The 21,457-nt window shown below is 47.6% G+C and overlaps 2 protein-coding genes across 5 annotated transcripts in view; both read right to left on the reverse strand.

The window, feature by feature from the left end:
- PSMD2 (proteasome 26S subunit, non-ATPase 2) lies at positions 3,672 to 12,538 on the reverse strand. The gene is made up of 21 exons (XM_018047229.1): positions 12,269 to 12,538; positions 11,747 to 11,803; positions 11,190 to 11,354; positions 10,297 to 10,418; positions 9,904 to 10,128; positions 9,222 to 9,380; positions 8,935 to 9,079; positions 8,696 to 8,756; positions 8,274 to 8,420; positions 8,007 to 8,113; positions 7,682 to 7,809; positions 7,382 to 7,469; positions 6,458 to 6,620; positions 6,235 to 6,336; positions 5,925 to 6,070; positions 5,604 to 5,687; positions 5,227 to 5,395; positions 5,043 to 5,137; positions 4,703 to 4,829; positions 4,158 to 4,276; positions 3,672 to 4,010 (listed from the first exon to the last, which is right to left on the reverse strand). Exons 1-21 carry the CDS (start codon positions 12,401 to 12,403, stop codon positions 3,828 to 3,830), a joined length of 2,727 nt encoding a protein of 908 aa, XP_017902718.1. The 5' UTR covers positions 12,404 to 12,538; the 3' UTR covers positions 3,672 to 3,827.
- The window catches only part of ECE2 (endothelin converting enzyme 2), a 35,878-nt gene continuing 28,658 nt past the window's right edge, over positions 14,238 to 21,457 (reverse strand). For 2 of the 4 annotated variants that reach the window (XM_018047235.1, XM_018047241.1), the window contains 5 exons: positions 21,233 to 21,343; positions 21,040 to 21,107; positions 20,642 to 20,832; positions 20,453 to 20,548; positions 18,787 to 19,770 (listed from right to left, as the gene is read on the reverse strand). In XM_018047235.1, coding sequence (XP_017902724.1) covers positions 19,594 to 19,770; positions 20,453 to 20,548; positions 20,642 to 20,832; positions 21,040 to 21,107; positions 21,233 to 21,343 — 643 coding nt within the window. In that variant the 3' untranslated portion in view covers positions 18,787 to 19,593. Of the gene's footprint in view, positions 14,437 to 18,701; positions 19,771 to 20,452; positions 20,549 to 20,641; positions 20,833 to 21,039; positions 21,108 to 21,232; positions 21,344 to 21,457 lie in introns of those variants that run through there. The other 2 variants (XM_018047248.1, XM_018047260.1) reach the window with 2 other exon arrangements.

Consider the following 21,457-nt stretch of genomic DNA (forward strand, 5'->3'; position numbering starts at 1 on the left):
GAGATCTAACCAGTCCATTCTGAAGGAGATCAGCCCTGGCATTTCTTTGGAAGGAATGATGCTAAAGCTGAAACTCCAGTACTTTGGCCACCTGATGTGAAGAGTTAACTCATTGGAAAAGACTCTGATGCTGGGAGGGATTGGGGGCAGGAGGAGAACGGGATGACAGAGGATGAGATGGCTGGATGGCATCACCGACTTGATGGACATGAGTCTGAGTGAACTCCAGGAGTTGGTGATGGACAGGGAGGCCTGGCGTGCTGCAGTTCATGGCATCGCAAAGAGTCGGACGCGACTGAGCAACTTAAGTGAACTGAACTGAACTGAACTGAACTGTATCAGAGTAACTTAAGCTCCAAAGAGAGAAGAGCAAAAATAGACACACAGGAAGAACCATAAGGAGAATGAAAATGTACATATAGCTGCTCTCTGTTACATTCTTGGAGTTCTGTACATTATGGTATATGGCTGCCTCCCTTCTCTGTTCTCATTTCTCTTTCTACGAAAACTAATAAATAAAAATCAATTACTGCTTACATGACGATTCCTTCTTAGCTCAGAAATCACTCTGAAACTTCAGGCAGGGGACTTCCCTGGTGGTCCCGTGGTTAAGACTTCACCTTCCCGTGCAAGGGGTGTGGGTTCTTTCCTGGTTGGGGAGCTAAGATTCCCCCGTACCTCACAGCCAACAAAACGAAACATGATTTTTGGTAGAAATCAACACAATGCTGTAAAGCAATTATCCTTAAATTAAAAATGAATTTAATTTAAAGAGTATTTAAAAAGTCAACAATGATAGATCCCTTCTCAATATTCTTCATACAAACATCCAAAAACACAGTAAATATTTTTAAAAAAAGCCTAAACATAAAACAGAAGCAATTATTTTAACAAGTTCAATACTTTTAAGATTTTTCTTTTAAATCTTAAACTCCCATCAGAATAAGGTACTACCTAAAACACTGCTGTGTGCTTAGTCAGTTGTGTCTGACTCTCTGAGACCCCCATGGACTGTAGCCTGCCTAATCACCCTAGGCATCTTAAATTATGCATGCCTAGATAGAAATGTGTCATTTCTCCCTACTTGAATAGTGTCCGCCTTTTGCCCCTAAATGTGTCTTGCTCATGTATTCTTTCTCAGTGATTAGTGCCCAGGCAGGAAATTTGGATTTCATCTTATATTCCTTCCTGTCCATGTTATATCTCATTAGACATCAGGTGCTATTGGTGTTTGAATTAGAATCCAGTCCTGTTGATTTTGTATTTAAAAATTCTTCTGCCCTCCCCATTTCTACTGCCCCAATTCAGTTCATTTCACTTACTTGGTCTCCAGGCCTCCATGGTGAGCTTTCTCACCGAGATAGCTAGCTGAGAATGTCCCTTTCCTGTTCTTTCATTGGTGCCCATAGAGACACTGTCAATTTCTTAACAAAGCTCTTCTAAACCTGATCTAAGCCTGTGTCCCTAGCTCCTAGCACAGTTTCCCCTAACTCTATGTAACACTTAGCCAAATCAAACTATCCATGGTTTCTGAAAGCAAGTAGCTTGTCTGCCTTCTTGCTTTTGCTACTCCTGTGGCTGTATCCTGCCCTCTTTTCCTCTGGATAAACTTATCTTTCTTCAAGAATGTTTTCTCAAAAATCTCCCCTAGGGAATACCCTGGCAGTCCAGTAGTTAAGGCTTTGCCTTCCATTGCAGGGTGCAGGGGGTTCAGTCCCTGGTCAGGGAACTAAGATCCCACATGCCTTGAGGCCAAAAAAACAAAACACAAAAACAGAAACAATATTGTAACAAACTCAGTAAAGACTTAAAAGTACTCGCCTGGTGTCCCAGTGGTTTAGAATCTGCCTGCCCATACAAGGTTCAATCCTTGGTCTGGGAAGATTCCATATGCCTCGGGGCAACTAAGCATGTGCATCACATCGACTGAGCCTGTGGTCTAAAGCCTGAGAGCCACAACTATGGAAGTCCAAACACTCCAGAGCCCCACTAAGCAACAAGAGAAGCCACGGCAATGAGAAGTCCAAGCACCACAAGGAAGAGTAACCCCACTCTCTGCAATTAGAGAAAGCCCATACACAACAAAGCAGCCCCCTAGCAAAATAATGAAAAACTTAAAAAATGGTCCACATCAAAAAAAGAAAACTCTTCCCTTACCTATTCAGGCACTTAGGCCCTATTTCAGTGATCCCAGAGTATTTGCTCAGACTCCAGCATAGAGTTGATCGCAACATAACACAATTGTTTTCTTCTTCTTGTAAGCTTTGTGAGGATAGATTTGTTTTTCTCTATTTATATACTCACAAACTAGAAAGTCTAAAGCAGAATGTCTCCATTTATTTTTTGCTGAATGACATTAAATGTGAAAGCTTAAGAGCCATTATGAAAATTTCTTAAAGCACAATCACTAACTTGGAAAGAGAATTACCTTTCATGTTTTCATTTCATAATCACTAATTTTTTTCATGTTTGAAAACTTTAAGTATGTTACAAACTGCACATATTTAAAATATACAAGGAATTAATTCCCTGGTGGTATAGTGGTTAGGACTCTGCACTGTCACTGCTGAGGGACTGGGTTCAATCCCTGGTCAGGGAACTAAGATCCCACAAGCTGGGTGGCCAAAAAAATAAATAAGTACAATTTGATTAATTTTGACAGATATATGATCACCACCACTACTACAATCAAGATACTGACCAATTCCATCCCTCTCAAAAGTTTTCTTCCTTCAGAATCATCTTTCTCTCCACTCCCATCTATAGATAACCATTGATCTGCTGTCACTAGAAATATATAAACAAACAGAGTAGGTACTCTTTTTGTTGTTGTTTTACTAGGCCATTTATTGATGACCTCTTAAGTGCCGATTACTATTCAGAGGATAAAACCACAGTTCAAGTGTTTGATAAATGCTAGCAATTATCTGACAGGGCCATCTGTTCTCCTCCACTGCATCCACAGGGGTCCAGGCCCCTACCAGCATTGTAGCTATACTCATACCAGCCCCACCAGGGAGAAGCACTACAGATCATGAGTGATTATATTCCAGGAAGGAGGCCATTTCTTTCCCATTGCTCTACTAAAGAGGAAGGTCAGGGTCAAGCTTTCTTGCACCATTTTTGCAAGAACAGCCTAGAGGTAAATGTTAACATGATCAAATCCCTCAACTAGCAGCCTCCCCAAAAGGACAAGAGGGTTATAGGAGGTAAAGATGTCCATTTCATTCAGCAGCACAGAAGTCAAGTAAGGAAGAGTGGGGCTAACTTCGGTGCCTCGTAAGAAGAGAGATCCTTAGTCCAAAGCCAGGGAATGATGGGCTTGAGGTGGGTGCGCATTGGCAGGTGGGAACAGGGGGGATGCTTGGGACCTACAAGCCCCTTGCAAAGTTATTTGTAAGAGTTTGCATAAAAATTTGTATACATCTCTCTCCTAAAAGGAGAATCATGGCGTTTATAAGCTTTTCAAAGTTCATGCCCCTTAAAGATAAACCACTTTTTAAGATGATTAGGAAAGAGGGGAGAAGGGAAAGGGGCTTGGCTTTTTCCATTCACAGCAGCCTTCCTGCTAGCCCAGGCTCAGAGCTGCTACAAACAATACCTTCTCACATCCACTCTCCACCCCAGTGTGGCCTCCAGCCACAAAATCCCAGAAAATAGACACAGAGGGACCTCGGGGATAAAGGTCTTTATTCAACAAAGTTATCTCACTCAGTAACAAAAGAAGGTCTGGATTCCCCTAAAGGTCTGGAGCAGTGTCCACCCCTGGCAGCAGGAAGCATGACCTGCTGACATATCAGCTGCAGCTCAGAGCCTCTGGTGGCCACTTAGAGGTCATAGTTGGGGTTCTTCCGAAGGATAACAAAACCTTCTAGAATAGGGGTGACGGGAAGAAACTCCTCAGTGGCCAATTCTGCCCGCTCCCCGTGAGCCAACAACACTGGGGTTGTGTGCGTCTGGAACCCTGTGATGGTCTTAGGCTTGCCGGCCTGGCCCACCACATCCACTGCCTGTAGGGTGAGAACACTGAGATGAAGGACTCTTGATAGGAGTGCAATAGCAACCCAGTGCCCATCCCAGTTTCAGAGAAATGGCATATATGCATTCTACAAGTTCTGGAGTACAGCCTGGGCCCTCCCCTCTGCTCAGCCCCTCACCTGGCCCACACGGACGGACACCGGCAGCGGCCGCAGCTCCTCATCGAATGTGACCAGCATTCGGGGCTGCATGGCAGCCACCAGTCCATATAATACATAGTGCGACTTGCCTAGGATGACTGAGGGAAGCACACAGGACAAATACAGTTAAAGGCATCAGAGCAGGTCTGGCCTAAATCTTGGGACCCCACTCCAGCCCTGATTCTTTAACCCCTCAGCTGTACAGCTGAACTCACAGCCCTCCCCACAGACACCCTACTACAAACTGGAGATGCCACCACCTGACTCTGCCTAAAGCCCACAGACTCGATAATCACTTTTCCCCTCAGGGCAGAAAATGAGCTCGGTTCATCTTCAAAAGAAATCTCTTTGGTTAAGATCAAAAATGTGAGAGATGGAAGTCTCATGAGGCCCAAAGAACCTCAGAAACCCAGAGGAGTACACAGTTAACTCGGGTCTTGTTCCTAAATTACCAAGGAGGCCCTGGTTAGGGGTGGAAAGAGGGCACTCTGTGCCACCAGGTAAGATTCCCGACAGGAACTCACTGTTGCGAACATCCAGGAAAGAGACAAGCACAGTGAGCAGCCCAGCCACAGCCACTTGACTCATAAGCTGCCGGTCACTGTGGTAGGGGCAGAGGGTGAGTGTGCCTTTCCCTAAATGTGTCAGGCCCTGGGGGAAAAAGTATACAGAGAGAAGTGAGGGTGGGGAAGTCACGTCTAAGGAGAAATCACCTAACTCAGCCACACAAATCTCACAACGCATTCACATCCTCCTTTCCAGGCCAAATTTAAGGTTCCCTTCACACAGCGTCATGTCTCCCTTCCATCACACAGACACTTCCCCTGGCACACTCACTCTAAGGAGAACAGTTCTACTCTTTACCTGCGCCAAGCGCACCATGAAGAGGTTGTTGGGGTCCTTGGCATGATACTGGGCTAACTGGCGAAGCATCGCAGCCAGACGGGCATTATTGGTACCTGGAAATATTAAGTGTTACAGAGGCTTGAAAAAAGGGCTTCAACCCTTCCCCCAAGATGCCTAAGATTTCTTTCTGACCAATACTTACCACTGCCCACCATGCCCATGGCAAAGATGGAGTTATAGGACACTTCTGGGTCAGCATCATGAGAGAATTTGCTTAGGGTATCCAGGATGTTGAGTCGTGGATTTGAAACAGAGATTAAGGCCAGTGCTAAAGGCACAGCCCTTCGGAGTGTAGGCTCCCCATATCTCAGCTGGTGATAAAATAACAAGAGTGTCACAGAAAGCAGAAAGAACAAGCTCAGTTACAAGAACAGACAGATGGGTAGATGGGGCCTTAACTTTTGTAGCAAGGGTGCAGCAGAAAGACCATTTCCCAACTGAGAAAACCCATCAGGGAAATCTCCTGGGGGAATTCTAGGCATCAAAACCAATACATTTCAATCTTCATGTGATACTCACCAGGTGGCCAAAGGTTCGTAGTGCCATCTCTGCACCAATCTCCTCCCCCATGGCAATAAGGGCGATCCCCAATACAGCCACTCCCTGCAAAAGAAGAGCCAGCAAAGCCCAGTAAGCTCATGGAACAGAAAACTCACCCCTGACTCAAGCCATCTAAGAAGAAAAAGCTGTCCTATGGGGCACACCCTGACCCCTCATGCAGGAACCCTGTCTTGTGCTATTTCAACACTCAGCAATGCCCAGAGAGGCTCTAAAACAAACCCAAATCCATATTATCTTTTCCCAGAGCCTCCCCGGAGTGTGCTCAGCTGCCCACAGAACCTGATGTGCTCCCATGTCAGCAGGGGCTTCCTTCTTGTCCTTGTCCTTCTTTTCCTTCTTGTCCTTGTCTTCCTCTTTTTCCTTGGAGTCAAAGTGCTCACTGCAAATGTGGAGTAGCTGCTGCACCTTCAGTACATTCCCAGAGCCTGGGGCAGGGTGGTCAGGCAAAGAAAGGGAAGAGATGAGAAGGCACCAAGGAAAAGCTTCCTCTAGGAACACAAGCTAAAGAATCTAAGGCGATTCAGGATGACTAAGAAAGGAGGCCCAAGAAAGAAGTGACACGTCCCTGAGGAGGAACAAACACACAGACCTGCATAGGCACACACATCCACAAGTGTGTTGGCGAAACTGCGGAATGGCTCAGACACAACCTCCAGAGCGGCCAGGATGGCCTCGATAGCCTCTCCCTTCCCTAAAGGAGAGGTTCAAGGGGTCAGAGGACAGGTACTCTCTTCCAGCACAGCCTGACTCATAAACTCTCCCTGTTGTATCCAGTTAATACCAGACTTTTGCCCAAAGAGACATTCTCTCACCCAGATGGTTGAGGCCCAGTCCAAGAGGAAGCCAACGGGCGTAAGTATCCTTGAGCTCAGTCTCTGACTTCTCCATGATGGTCTGAAGGATGGTGGAAGTGACATCGCCATTGCAGGAGCCCACTGCTATCATTCCACAGGCCAGAGCTGTCACACCTGCCACCTAGAAATGGGAAAATCAATACTTAGCATTACTAAATATCAAGTTATCAAACATTAAGTACTAAGTTATCAAATATTAAGTAAGTTGTTAAAATAGTTGTTCACCTATCTTGATTCAAGATAGCCAACTCAGAGTCCACTGAAACCACATTAGGTAACAACCCCCTTCTGATGACAGGCCAAAATGACAAGAGCATCAAGCAGCCACTACGCCAACTCCTTTGCATACTATTAACATTTAATCTTCACAAAAACCCCATGAAACAGGTTCTACTGTTATTCCTTATATTGACAAGAAAAAGGATGCCTAAGGAGATTGAGTCACAAGTCCAAGATCACACTACTTGTAAGCCAAGGTGGCAGGATTTGAACTGAGGTCTATCTGACTAAAACCTATGCTTTTGGTCATCACACTTTATTTATCCATCACTAAAATGATTCTACACAAGTAAGAAAATTTAAGGTTGGCTAATGACTAAAACAGCATACCCACCCCAAGCTGGGTAAAGTTCCTCCCCACTCCAGTCTGATACTTCCTCATGGATCCCAAGGGCTGGAACTCAATACTAAAACATTAACTCTTTAGCCTCAATGTCCCCTGAGGCTTAGAAACCCAATTCCAAGCAATTTCACTGAAATGATACAAATCCCCACTCTCTCCCCTCCCCCACAACACACACACTCTTTTCCCCACTATTTATGAGAGACCGGAAGGACTCAGAATACCTTATCTCCCCTAAATGATCAACCACCACTATTCACCTCCATACTGGACTTGGAATCTCCCATCACAGGTAGCAGCAGGGTGAGAACATCTTCACGATTGGAGCCAGCATAGGCCAAGCCAAGCCTGCAAAAGCCAAAAAGAGACAGTCCCCAACACACACCCGAGGATAAGACAAGGAAGAAACAAAAACAGGACTGGTCATTTCAACAAATAGTCACCAAGAGCCAAACAGGCACAGTGGTAGTCTTTGGCTATACAAAGGTGGAAGGGCCCAATTCTGTTTTCACAGAGCTTACAGGCTAAGTACTATCAAAAGGAGAAGCAAGAAGCCTTACCCAAAGATGGAACCAAGTCTCATGGTGTTGCTGTTGTGGAGGACGTAGTCTGAGAGCAGTGCCAGGGCAGGGTCACACTCATTCCGGACACCGGAGTTCACAATGCCACAGGCCAGGAGGGCTCCTGACTACAAAACGCAAACAGATTCTTCACCTGGGCTACTCTACCTTCCTCACCACAAAGGATGCCACATGGGCCTCATTATAGCATCTGCCTCAACTGGAGTCAAAAACCGGGCAGACCTACCAGTGAAAAGGAGGCCCCAAGAGGGCCCTAGCACATGGGAGGGGGATGTCTGCATTAGCGGGTTGTGCCTAGACCAACCTTGATATAGTCCTCGGAAGAGTACAGGTATTTGTCAATCTGGGTGAGGCCACCATCCACATCCCACAGCAGAATCATGCCAAGGGACGCAGCTGCACTCAGCATTCCTATACCAGGGAAAATCAGTCAGTCTTCCAGGCTCTACCCTTGAAAACCGTTATAAAGAACTCTCCAAAGAACTGCCTTGGGAATCCCTTATAACAACACATGCACCTACAAGGACAAAAAGACTGAACAAAATTACACAGAATAGGAACAGAATTATACCATGGTCCTTGTTCTTATAAAGCCATTTGTTGCCATCATCTGTCAGCAGCTTGTCTTGACCAAAGGCCGCATTCACAAAGCCATTCACAAAAGAGGAGGCCAGATTCATACGGGCAGAGTCCACCTGAGAGCCACTGCCCCCAAACCCTGCAAAGGAGGGGAAAACAATGAAGGTTTAGAGTAGAACAAGAAAGGAACATAGCATGACAGGTGATCCTGAGCTGGCCCCTTAGAATCCTCCATCTGTGGCCCCCAGCAGTGACATAGGGAGAACCGTGTGGGAATTCTGAGCTTTATAGGACAAGCATATTGGGCCAAGCCAACACTCAATACAAGAAACACAGTTTAAAAAAAAAAAAAAAAGAAGAAGAAACACAGTTAACAATCCTCCAGTCCCCACACACATGGAGATGTCCACTCACTGTTGTTCTCTAGGTGGGTTTTATAGATGTCATCAGGCACCTTGGGCTCCATGATGTCCAGCTGAAAAGAAGTCAGAGGGTCACAACTGCTCCCCTAGTCCTCCCTTAGCCATCCCTTCTGTTATCCCACTGAATGGCAATTCTAACCAAGGAGAGTCTAGTCAGAAGCATCAGGGAGGTAAAATGCCAGGTGGAATCAAAACCAAAAAACCTTGATGGGTAAGGACAAAGAATCTCACCTCTCGAGCTAAAGCCAAGAAGTTGCTGTTGAGCTGCACATTGGACATGATCTCTGTCAGGTCTTCATACTCCTCCACATCTTCGCTCAGCTCCAAAAACACCCCATGCCGGCCCAGCATGAATGCCATTTGTTTCTGTACAACCCTGTGGGAGACAGCCGCATCTGCTCAGCCGCCATCCACTAGAATAACCTTTCAAGCCCTAACCAGAAACTACATGTCCCAGCACCTCATGCAAATGTCCCATCCATCAGCTTATCACTTCACCCACTTTTTCCTTTACATACACGTCTTTGCAGGAGGTGAAAATATCTTCTACCAGCTCCATGTCATTGAGCATCAATGCCAATCTCAGAGCTTCAGGGAAGCGACTGAATTTCCGGAACACACCCAGGGCACATCGCAGTAGGGCAGAGTTTTCAGGTTCAGGCACGTAATTCACACAACTACCAAAGTAAAGGAATCAGATATTAATTTACCTTGTTTAATTCACTTACCTGATACTGGATACCTACTATCAGTTCAGTTAAGTCACTCAGTCGTGTCTGACTCTTTGAGACCCTATGGACTGCAGCAAGCCAAGCCTCCCTGTCCATCACCAACTCCCAGAGTTTACTCAAACTTGTGCCCACTGAATGGTGATACCAGCCAACCATCTCATCCTCGGTTGTCCCCTTCTCCTCCCACCTTCAATCTTTCCCAGCATCAGAGTCTTTTCAAATGAGTCAGCTCTTCACATCAGGTGGCCAAAGTACTGGATGCCTACTATACACCAAATATTACACTAGTTATTGGGACTACTAAGGAGACATGATGTCTCTGTCTTCAAGAAGTTCACAGATGTTAACAAATTAACTACAGCTTGATGTATCTTTGAAGCAGACACTCTTGGAAAATAAAGGAGTCACAATTGACAAAGAAGTACTGGAGAGAGTAGGCCTGCCACCCTTCCCTACCTGGCTCACTTACCTGGTGAGATAGAGGCAGACCTTTGCATAGGCATTCTCATCAATGTCTTTCTCCAGCATATCCACCTGTTCAATTTCCATGAGCAAGTCGCAGGCCTCATGCTCTGCATTGTGGGCCATGTTGTAGGGGACAATCTCCTTTACCAGGGTCAGCAGTGGCTCCCGCTGTGTCTTCTCCGCATCATCCAGCTCCTGCCACTCTTTAGCCACTTCTCCTGCGAGATGCCTATGGACAGGCCCAGACCATTAGAGTAACAGACTTTCACGGGAAGCACTTCCCTGTGGGTCATCAGAGAATTCACTATCTGGAAAACTCGATACACTGGTACTCTAAGACAGAACTCAGGACTATAACTGAGAACCTCTTCAGCTTCCCAAGAAGAAAAGGTCTTACCTGACATATTCATGACCCCATGATGCCAATTCCTCCTGGGACCCCACAAGACGATATTTGAGGCACTCACGCTCCCCGCTCATGGTCATGGCCAAAACAGAGATGATGTCAGCAGCAAAACGCTACAAAGAAACCAGTCCTTTGAAGTCAAATTCAGGGTAAGGGGAACGTTACATTATGGAATCAAGATCACTATCACTATTCCCCAAAGTAAATGTTAATTATATCACCAATCTCATGTTAAAAACTTAAAACATTTTATATTACCTAAGCCTGCTGCAATCTCCCTTTTGAACCAACATGATTGGAGGGTGCTAGCCAGGGGAGAGTAGAGAAAGATGGAGACTAAATTTTATTCCAACTGCAATAGTAAACTATTTAAAAGTTTTAAGCAGAAAAGATTCACACTCTAAAGATCACTATAGCTGCTCTATGAAAGACAAACTGTAGGAGGTCATAGACAAAAGGAAGAGAGTCAGTCAGTTGGGAGGCTGCTGCAGTAGTTCAGGTGAAAACTGAACATTTCTTGGATTAGGGTTGTACCAACAGGCAGAGAAGTTACTGAGTTGGGGGTAATAGTCTAGAGATAAAACACATGGAATAGGTGCATGGGATGTAAAGAACAGAAAAAAATTAAGGTTAAAGGTATATTGATAAAAATCATGATAATAAAATCCCAAGGTCCAACATAAATGACAAAAACATTATCCCTTCTGAAAACAATCTTCCTATCAACTCACTCTTACGTTGAGTGTTTTGATTATGATGAGTTCTGTTGAACTTGCTCAGGATCTCAGGTCTACTAGGCTTCCTGAGATTCACAATAAGCCCCATGGTCTAGATGAAGAGGAATTCCCAAACTAGGCCTCCACCAGCTTCTGGAACAGTTTTACCTTATTCTCCCCAGGGGCCATGTTCTCATAGATCTCCTTCAGTTTGCCATAGTGCGGACGCAGAAATTTGAGAGGTTTAGGTACTGAAGTCATGGAAGTTGTAGAAGAACGAATCTGCCTCCGCAGTTCCTCCAGGGCTGGTCGGTACAGGGAAGTGTCCTTCTCCTGACCAGGGGATATTAAGGCTCAGATAAAAGAAATCTCATCTCTTAAGTCATAATGCAGAGGTGTTTAACAACTCCCCTAGGAAAGTAACTGTGTCTCATCCATCTGGATTGTCCAGCTCCCTGCACACACGCACACATACACACACACACTGCCTGGCACAAAAACAAATGTCCCCAGTTAAGAGTTCAAGAACTGTTTCTCCCATTACACGAAGCCACAAAAATGTTTCATCTCTTTTTACTCCCCTCCCTCACAACATGATGGCAACATGACTCTAAAATACACTCCATCCTTCCCTATACCTCATATAAGAGCTGCTGCCCAAAGTGGAATAAAGCAAGTGAGAAAGATTCCTATATGCACCGGCTCTTGTTAACACTGTGACTCACCCCCAATCGTTCCACGAGCATCTCCAGTTCATCCTGAAGTTGTTTGTCCTCCTCAGACTGGAGAGTTGGAGGAAGAAGCCCATCAAGAGAAGCAATCTCAAACACATCCTCCTCCCAATCACCCTGGGGCAGGTGGAGAGTGAGCCTGCCTCCTTAGGGGGGACCAGGTGGACAAGGAGAGTGGGAGTGAGAAGACCTGGTGGGAAGGCAGCCTGGCTTCTGGGCCAGGCTCTGCTTGAAAGCCGTTCTGAAAAACGGGGGTGACAATTACCAGCCCGAGCCCACCTCACGAGAAGGCGGTGAGGAAGGTGGTGAGGACTGGCAGGGGCGGCGGAGGTGACAGCGCGGAACGGAGGATGGGAGAGGGGACAGAGAGGCGGGGTGCCGGGAGCCCCGAGAGTCGCCCTATCTGCCCTCTCCCGGGGTCGGCGGGGCCGCTGGGAGTCTAGTCCGAGGCCTGCGGGGCCGCCGTGACTCAGCCCACGGCCGCCTCCTCCGCCAGCTCCCGGGGCCGCGCCTCACCAGCTCCTGCTCTTTGTCCTTGTCTCCGGCATCCCGCCGCTCCTTGCCGCTCGGCTTCTCGTCCCCGCCGCCGGGAGACGTAGCTGGGGGTTGCTGGGGCTGCAGTGGTGCCTTGTCTCTGCCACCCTCCTCCATCTCCACCGCCAATGCGGGCCCGCTGCGCGCGCACTCCCCCGTTTCCCAGGTGTCCTTGCGTGCGTCGTCCACGGCACCTCCTCCCACAAAGCCCGCCTGCGACCGGAAACTCCGCGGCGACCCACCCACCCTCGCAGCCTGGGAGTCTCCGTCCGCGGACCTCGCTCTCCAGAGCCGCGAGAAAACTACAATTCCCAGCTTCCCACGCGCCATAGGAGCCCCAGCGGCTCGGACCTGGAGTTTCCCGAACGCTGTTTGGGATTCGGGGGCGCTCGGTGCAGTAGGAGTTGAACTGGCTGTGAGCCGAGGCCGTAGTGTGAGTAGTACCCAGTGACACCCCAGTTAGCTGCGTGGTGGGACAAATGGACGACATTCTTGAAGTACTGGACTGTTGATTGCAGTCTTTGTGAAGTTTGTATAATGTGTCTAGCCCCCTGGCATATTCACCTACTAACATTCCTCTCCCGTTGAAGAAGGAAATGGCAACTCACTCCAGTATTACTGTCTGGAAAATCCCATGGACAGAGGAGGCTGGCGGGCTACCCATGGGGTCGCAAGAGTCGGACACGACTTACCGACTAAATCATCACCACCATCACCACCCGTTGAAGAAGAGTGCTGTGATATTACCGTGAGGATGTGGATACCATCTTAAATCCACCTGCGGAGCCAGATGGAGTGGGAAAAAATACATCCAGTCCTACGCCCTAAGGCGAAGTTCTGGAGCTAAAAAACGGAAGAAGATAAGGTCTTTGTCCTCCATGTGTCTTTTGGTCTTCCTCTCCCTGTTATGACTTAGGAGGGATGTGACCAACGCAGTTTATGTCAGGTCTTATTTTAAATTATATATATTGTTATCACAACCTTTTGAGTTTGGTAGGATTGTGCCCATTTTACAGAGAAAAATCATAGTAAGTAATAGAATCAGGAATGAAACTCGCTCTTTCAATCTCCCAAATTCTTGAGTGTTTCAGGCAAATCTCAAAAGTTCTTCCCTTAGGCCTCCGTGTATGTATCTGGAAGGTGAGAAAAGAAGTAATTCTGCTCCCCTTCATCTTGTGGGAACACTCACCATTTGGCCTGGAGTCTTATTTTATGGATTCTGAGTCATTTAAAAAAATGCAGAAAGTGTTTGTTTAAAAAAAAAAAAAACCAGCACAGTTAGCATTGAATGAATGCTGGCTAAATATTTGTATAGATGTTGACGTAAAGGTCTGATGCCCACTTTAAAAGCTGTTGTTCCTTTCCACTCAGTGTTTGAATTCTGGGGATGACCTTCCACTTCCATCACCAGTGACTCCCCCAGCCCTAGTGTGCTGACAGAAATTGGGTGGTACATAGTGGTAAAGAATCTGACTCCCAGTACAGGATATGCAAGAGACATGGGTTTCACCCCTGGATTTGGGGAAATCTCCTGGAATAGGAAATGTCAACCTACTCCAGTATTCTTGCCTGGAAAATCCCGTGGGCAGAGAAGTTGACAGGCTACAATCTACGGGGCCCGCAAAAAGTCAGACACGACTGAGCGACTGAGACACGTGGACACACACACACACACACACACACACACAGCTATTCTATTTTGTGGCTTCAAGATGTCCATGTTTTGTCATGCTTTCTTCAGTCACTATAGAGATATTTCTCCTAAATCTTTCCTATTTCCATGACTTCTTCTGTCAGATCTCAAATTTTGTCTTTTATACCAATCATATCCCCACCATTACTTTAGAGGAGATGGGGTGATGTTGTGGCATAAAGCACCGGCTGTTAACAGCTGGTGACTCCAGATGAAGAGTATAGGAATGTTTGTTGTACTTTATTTCAACTGTTTTTTCTGTTTAAAATGTTTCAAAATTTAAAATTTGAGGATGAGTAGGAGAACATAAGCTTTAGAGAGGATAGACATGGTATTTAAATCCAAATTCTGGACTTCTTTGGTGGTTCAGTGGTTAAGACTCCATGCTTCAAATGCAGGGGGTGCGGGTTTGATCCCTGGATGGGAAAGTAGACTCCGACACGCCATGTGGCATGGCCTAAAAAATAAGTAAATATTTTTTTAAAAATAATAAAACCATATATGGCTGAGGCCCTTTGCTATCCACCTGAAACTATCTCAACATTGTTGATCGGCTATATTCCAATATAAAACAAAAAATTAAAAAAAAAAAGACAGACCCAGTCAGAAGCAAAAACTGGAAAACAATAGGGAACTAATGCATTAATTATGGTGCATCTATATAATGGAACAGCATACAGCCTTTCACAAAAACATGTCCTAACATGGAAATAAGCTGATGACTTAGATCATTGAATAAAGTATATTGTGAGTTTAAAAAAAAGAACACACACCAAATTCTGCCCTTCACCAGCTGTGATATTTGGGCAAGCTTCCTAACCTCTCTGTTTGGCTTCTTCTATGAAATTTGAGTAATTATCTCCCTCATAAGTTTTAATGAGAATAAAATAAGAGTATATAAAGTGTCTGGCTAGTTGCCGGGCAACTGGAGAAAAAGCAGTTATTATTTTCCAGCTTCCTCGGATTTGCAGGGCTGCCCCTTGCTCCCTACCTCCAAGCACTCAAGCCCCAAACCTCTCTGGCCAAATGCAAATATCCCACAATTATTCTCAAGGCTTGATGATACATTGATGACCTGCCTCAAGCTTCATCTCAGTCAAATTGCTCTCTCAGAAGCACTCCTTCCTACCATTTGGCCGGACTCCCAGCCTTGTGACCAAATTGCTCTCCAGTCAAGGCCCATCACCTTTCCCTTCGCACCACCTTCCTTCAAATTGCACCCACTGACCAGCCATGCTTCCCCCAAACTTATGGCCTGAGCTGTAGAACTCCACCTCTTCTGGAGGCTCTGAAAATCATTCAACCCAAAGCATCATTTCTGTAACACTAGAAATGCTCCAGACAGGACAAACCATTGCACTGTTTCCACTGGGCTGCTACTTTCTTTGCCTGATTTTTTTCAAAGTCAGATTGCATTGTGGCCCTTCCTACCATTAATTCCCAGGACTGACAGGAGTTGTTACAATCCCCTCTTTTTCATAATGACTGTTACAACTTCCCTTCTTCTGTTACAACCTCTTTATTATGCCCCTTTCCCCTACCTCCTTCTGATCAGCCTAAACATTTTACTATTCCTGAACATGCTCTGCCCCTTTGAGCTGGATCAGCCTTTTCACTTTGCTGTTCCTTCTGTATGGAATACCCTTCACCATTTTTTATTTTAAAAATTTATTCAGTTATTTACTTTCAACTGCATTGGGTCTTCGTTGTGGCACGCAGGCTTAGTTGCCGTGCGGCGTGTGGGATCTTAATTTCCCGACCAGAGGTTGAACCCGTATCCCCTGCATTGGAATGAAGATTCTTAGCCACTGAACCACCAGTGAAGTCCCCTGCTCATTACTGTTTTTAGCTGGCAAGTTTTCCCATCCTCTGTACTCCAGCTCAGTATCACCTGTGTAGGAAGCCTTTCCTGTTCTTTCAGGTTATCAATTTCTTCCCTGTGTTCCTATGTTGCTTGGTACCTACCTCTCCTTCACTCCACTCTGAGCTCTTAGAACAGGAACTGTGTCTTATTCATCTTTGTACGCCTGGCACCCAGTCTAATACCTGGCTTGTGGTAGGCCTTGACAAGTATTTGTTAGAGAAGTGAATGACTGAATGGCTTTGCATTCATCTTCAGGTCATCTTTGTATATGATAACGGCCCACTAGGAGTCTCTTTGGAGCCCAGAGCTCAGCACTGGGAAACTCAGGAGTCTCCACTTGTGAGTCAGGATAGGTCTACTGACAGTGTGCTTATTTTATGGGCGACTCTCTTGCAATGTGACATTTCCAGAGTAACTCCAGGTATGAAATTATGTTGTTTGGCATGTCTGTACTGTGCATTGGAATTAGTCCAACGTTCATGGGACAGTGTAGGGTATGATGGCCCAGCACCTTAACTAATAACTGCTGTCATGTACCCACTGAGGAGCACCATCCTTTATTCCTCCTGCTTTAACACACAAGAGCATATGACAGATGGGCTTTTGTCAGCTTGGCAGGCTAAGGGTGAAGGTTACATCTGTCACTTGATGTTCACCTTGCCTTGCCTCTGGAACCAAGCACCTGCAGAGTGCTCAACAAACAGTGTTGCCTCACTTATTTTCAACATGTGCTTAGGTTTCCTGTAGCTACCTGGTCGTCATATGTACCGGGCCTGAGTGAGCTGGGTGCCATGGAAATGTACCTGCTGCTAACAGCCTCACTTGGAAGCACAATGAAATTGCCCAGAAGAGATATATATGCTCGAGTCTCAACTCTGTCATGACTTAAGAGGACTAAATGGTGGTGATTAAGAGCATCTGAATTCTAAATTTGACTTTAATGCAGTGTGTCTTAGCTGACATTGGAAGTTATATAATTTTTTTCTTTAGTTTCTCTACTTGTAAGATAGAGACAATGATAGAACCTCCTTGTAAGCTGTGGGAATTTAATGAGGTGATATTTTTAAAGTGTTTAGTACAGACTTAAGCAAAAAAGAGACTTGGTAAATCAGGGCTTCTGCTTATTATCATTATTTGACATGTTGACCTTTTGCAAATATGGAGTTTTAATGCCACAGTGGCCAGCTGGTCAGTATTCCAAGCTGGTTTTTGAAATCAAGTGTCAAGGGAAGGGCAAGGCTTTATACCAAGCCTCTCTCCTCCATCATGACACTGACATCATAAATCCCATTCTCTGTGCAACATCCAAACTTCATAAGCCAGTTCTTAATATTTCTTTGGGTTCTAGAACTTGCTAAGCCCCTGAAGCCACTTATTGAAACATTAAAGCTGATCTAGGCCTCTGAGATCATCTCATCCAACCCACTTATTTTACAGACTGCCAAGGTTACTGAGATCTGAAGAGGGGATAAATCGTGCCTGGCGTCACAGTTGCAGGTGGCAGAGCTGGAACCAGAACCAGGTTTCCAGATGTGACAGCTCTCCTCTTTACAGTACACTCTGCGGCCCCTCCTAGAGCTGCGTTCTCAGAGCAGAGACTCAAGCCATGCTTTCCCTTGATATTAAGAGTTCCCAAGCCCACTTTCCCCAAGGAGCCAGCGATTTCCTTCCCTTGGTGGGCAGCCACATATCCAAATCACTTGATAGAGACAGCTCTTTATGGGGCAGTCTGATGTTGGGACAGGATACAGCATGCAGGACACGTGACCAGGAACCCATCAATCATTAACAAAGCTTCACTCTTACCCTTCCTAATTTAATAAACCTACCTATACTTAAACCTTAGGGGACACTACATTATAAAGAGAATTGAGATTGGACCCTTTCCACTGTTTTACTCTGGTTCTCATTTTACAGATAAAGAAACAGGCTCTTAGAAGTTAGGGGACAGGCTGAAGCTCATATAGCGGTCAGAGTTTCAATTTCAATCCAGGTCTCTGACTGCAGTGAAGTGATTTTGGCAAGATCTGTAAAATGGAAACTGGAGCACGTATAGCATATGTTGCTGTGAGGATCAGATGAGTTCATGAAGGTAAAAGTGCCAACAGAAGAGTCACCTGAGGGAAGGAATCATCTTCATCTTGGCATCACCAGCGCCTGGCACATTATTGGTAATCAATATATTGGGCTGACCAAAAAGTTCATTTGGGTTTTTCTGTAAGATGTCACAAAAAATCCAAACAAACTTTTTTACCAACCCAATACTTATAAATCTATAAATTTATAAATGAATGAATGAAGAAAGTAATGAGTCTCCTAGCAGAAGTGCCTGGAATACAGAGGTATTCCATGCACGCTCCATCTCCCTCACTTGTTCTGGAGGGTGGCAGGCTCTGTGGCCACCAAACCTGTGGGCTCTGTGCCTGGCACCTGGTAGGGCTTGATGAGTATGTGTAGGTGGAATGAGTGACTCTCAGGAACGCTAAGCTTTTGAGGACATGGAGAAATGCATGTCTTCTCATCACAAGCAGAGGCTAGTGCTCCAAGCTGCAGGGAGTGAAGTTCTACCTTGGCTAGGGCTGCCTTCCAGGGCAGGGTAAGGGCCACCCATCTTCCAAGCCGACCCTGGCCAAGTTGTTACCCAGACTCAGTGTCAGGCCCGGCTACATGCGTCCATGGGGGCCACAGATGACCCTTCCAGCTATAGACCAGCCAGGGGTGGGACATGCCCACCAGTGAGCAGAGAACGTGCTCCACTTGCCAGGCTCAACTTTGTGCCATTCCTCATCCTACCTTTTTGTCTTTTTTGGGGTTTCAATTTTCAGTCCCCTGTGTCTGGTGAGTGAATAAATGAGTGCCTAAAGAGTACCTGGCATACAGCAGGTAGTCAATAAATACTGGTGGAATGAGTAAATGAAAACAGGACTGAAGGAAGAGACAGAATGACTGATGCGTGTCTATTTATTGGCACAGGGTCCTCCAGGGCCAAGACCACTCCCTCCCCACCCCCTTTCCTGTAAAAATAGACTCTGTCCTTCACTTTTCCTACTCTATCTGCTTTCCTGCTTGGTCCGGGGAGAATCAGTCACCCCCTAAGACTTGTAACCCCAAGATGCAGGGCCTAGCATCCCTGACATGTACACGCATCCCCGCTGAGCCCAGGGACCCTGGGAGGCAACAGGAAGGTTTGTGAAGGCTGTTGGACTTCCACTAAGAGCTGAGCACAGGGCGTCCGTCAGAGAGGGCTGGCAGCAGTATTAGGAGCAGTAGCACGAGGAACATGGAATAAGGGTCGCCCCTGGGGGCGGGGCTGAAAGGAGCTCCGTCTGTGCCCGAGGGAGCGGTGAGTGAACCTTGGGGAGATGTGTGGGAGGCACATCTGCTGACCCCTGCGTGGCCAGCAGGCACAACAGGCTCTGTGGCCACCAAACCCACTGAGCTGGGGGCCTAAAGAGGTGGACCCCTTCTTGTGGGAGCTGGTGGCCCCTGCCCAGGCCTCCTCCAGGCAGGGTGACACAGAACATCACAGTGAATGGTAGGGACTCTACTGGAGGCAGGGGCACCTCCAAAGCAGAGGCACGATGTGGTGGCTGAGGAGGGACTAGGACTCATGTCACACCTATGGTGTGGAGGGACAAGACACAGCCCAGCTGGCATGTGCCTTCCCTCAACCCAAGAGCAGACAGCCTGGCTGGGCAAGCTACCCCAGGCTCCGGCACCCGAGCTGGCCATTTCTCCCCCGACCCAGGTCTACCACACCTCACAAAGCTGCCCTGAGTTCATGGGGGAGCCGACAGGGCAGCCGAAGTGCCGCAGGAAGTCGCGGGAGTTGGAGAGAGTGCCCAGCACGCGGAAGCGGGCAGGGCTGTGGGGGTCGGTCACCAGCCCCTCGTGAGAGCTCTCGGGTGTGCGGACCGAGCACCACACCTGCAGGCCAGGACAGACACGAGGACACAGAGTGTCTAGTGTGGGCGAGGCTCCTGCCCCAGCTGCTGCAGAGCCATCCCAGGGACACAAGGCACCACCACCCCAGCCCCTTAGCTCAGGAGGCCTCGGGACGCAGAAGAGGGCTTAGCCAGCATCGTAGCCCCAAGGCCTTGCTATCAGCACCAAGGGAGGAGAAGGCGCCTGCCCTCTGAAATTCCTCGAAGGCCTTTCAAAGCTGCCTGGACACAGGGCTGCCCAGGATGGACGTGTCTGAGGGGAAGAAGTCCAGCCCCGGAGACTGTCTGCTGTAGTGCAAAGTACCTGGAGACCTTGCTGAGTATGCCACTTACTGTCTTCCTGGGTACCCCTGGACGAGCCAGTCTGTCCCCGAGCTGCCTCCTCCACAGCCACCTCACAGAGGCATCATGAAGATCAATCCTGCTCCCTACCCCCTGCCCTTTGAGATCTGCAAAAGCCTCCTGAAACCTCCCTTCTCCAGCCTCCTCATGTGCTTTTGTGGGCCCCACAGGAGGCTGACCGTGAGGCCCTCCCAGACCACTTTCCACACTCCCACTTCAGCCCCATTTCACAGTCCCTTTTCCTGCATGCCCCAGACTTCTAATGACATGCCTGGGAGGTAGCGGGAGAAGGGCAGACCCCTGGCCTTCCAGAAGGACAGTACCTGGGCAAATCCCACAAAGAAGAGCTGGTGGTTGGTGAGTCCCACAGCTGGCAGCTGCTGCTCCTCCCCGTGCTTTCTTAGCCATGCTTTGTAAGCCTGGGGTTGGGAACACAGGTGGCAAGCGTGCTGGGGCCTGCCCTGCCCCCGCCCCCAGAACAGGTGAGCCTTAGCCCTCAGAGGGCCACTCACATTGTAGGCAGCCTTAAGCCCCCCATTGTCAGCAATGTTCTCCCCCAGCGTCTGGCGCCCGTTGAGCTTCTCCCCGTTGACCTTGTACTGGCTGTACTGCTCCTCTATGCAGGCCGTGTGGTTCCGGAAGGCTGCCAACGACTCATTCTGCCACCATGGCCGAAGGTTCCCTTCCTTGTCATACTCCCGCCCTGAGGAAAACGAACCTTTACATCCTACTGAGACCAGAACTCAATCCTTGGGGGCACCAGCGCCCCCATCGCCTCTCATCCACAGACCCCTCCCTCTGCGCACCCGCCTCCCATCTAGGGTCCATGGGGCCTGCTCCCAACATCCCAAGGTTTTACAGGAGCCATGAGCAATTCTAGGCTGAAGGACACAACTGCGTGGACCTCTACCTTGGTCATCAAAGGCATGTGTCAACTCGTGGCCCATCACCACGCCGATGCCACCAAAGTTCAGGGCCCTGGGAGGTGAGGAATGTTGAGTGAGGGCGTGGTGGAGGGACACCTCGCTCTCACCCCCAGCCCTGCTCCCAGCTCACCCGCAGGCCCAGGCCCCAGCACCCAGTCCCTCCTGCCTCAGACACACTTGGGGTGGTTGCAAGCGTAGAAGGGGGCCTGCAGGATGCCAGCAGGGAAGACGATTTCATTCTTGGTTGGAAGGTAGTAGGCGTTCACTGTCTGCGGGGTCATGCTCCACCTGGGGGAGGGAGAAGCTGAGACAGAGCCTGACTCTCCTGATGTCCAGCAGCCTGACCTACATCCTGAGGCAGAACCTGGTGCCTCATTTGGGATCCATCTTGCTATCCCCTTC

Source organism: Capra hircus, chromosome 1 (assembly GCF_001704415.2).
Source record: "Capra hircus breed San Clemente chromosome 1, ASM170441v1, whole genome shotgun sequence".
Taxonomy (NCBI): Eukaryota; Metazoa; Chordata; class Mammalia; order Artiodactyla; family Bovidae; genus Capra; species Capra hircus.

Coding starts and splice junctions, on each gene's coding strand:
- PSMD2 (XM_018047229.1), bottom strand. CDS start 12,403: ATGGAGGAGGGTGGCAGAGACAAGGCACCACTGCAGCCCCAGCAACCC. Junction 8,114..8,273: donor TTATAAGAACAAGGACCATG/GTATAATTCTGT, acceptor TCCCTGGTATAG/GAATGCTGAGTGCAGCTGCG. Junction 5,138..5,226: donor CATGGGCATGGTGGGCAGTG/GTAAGTATTGGT, acceptor TAATATTTCCAG/GTACCAATAATGCCCGTCTG.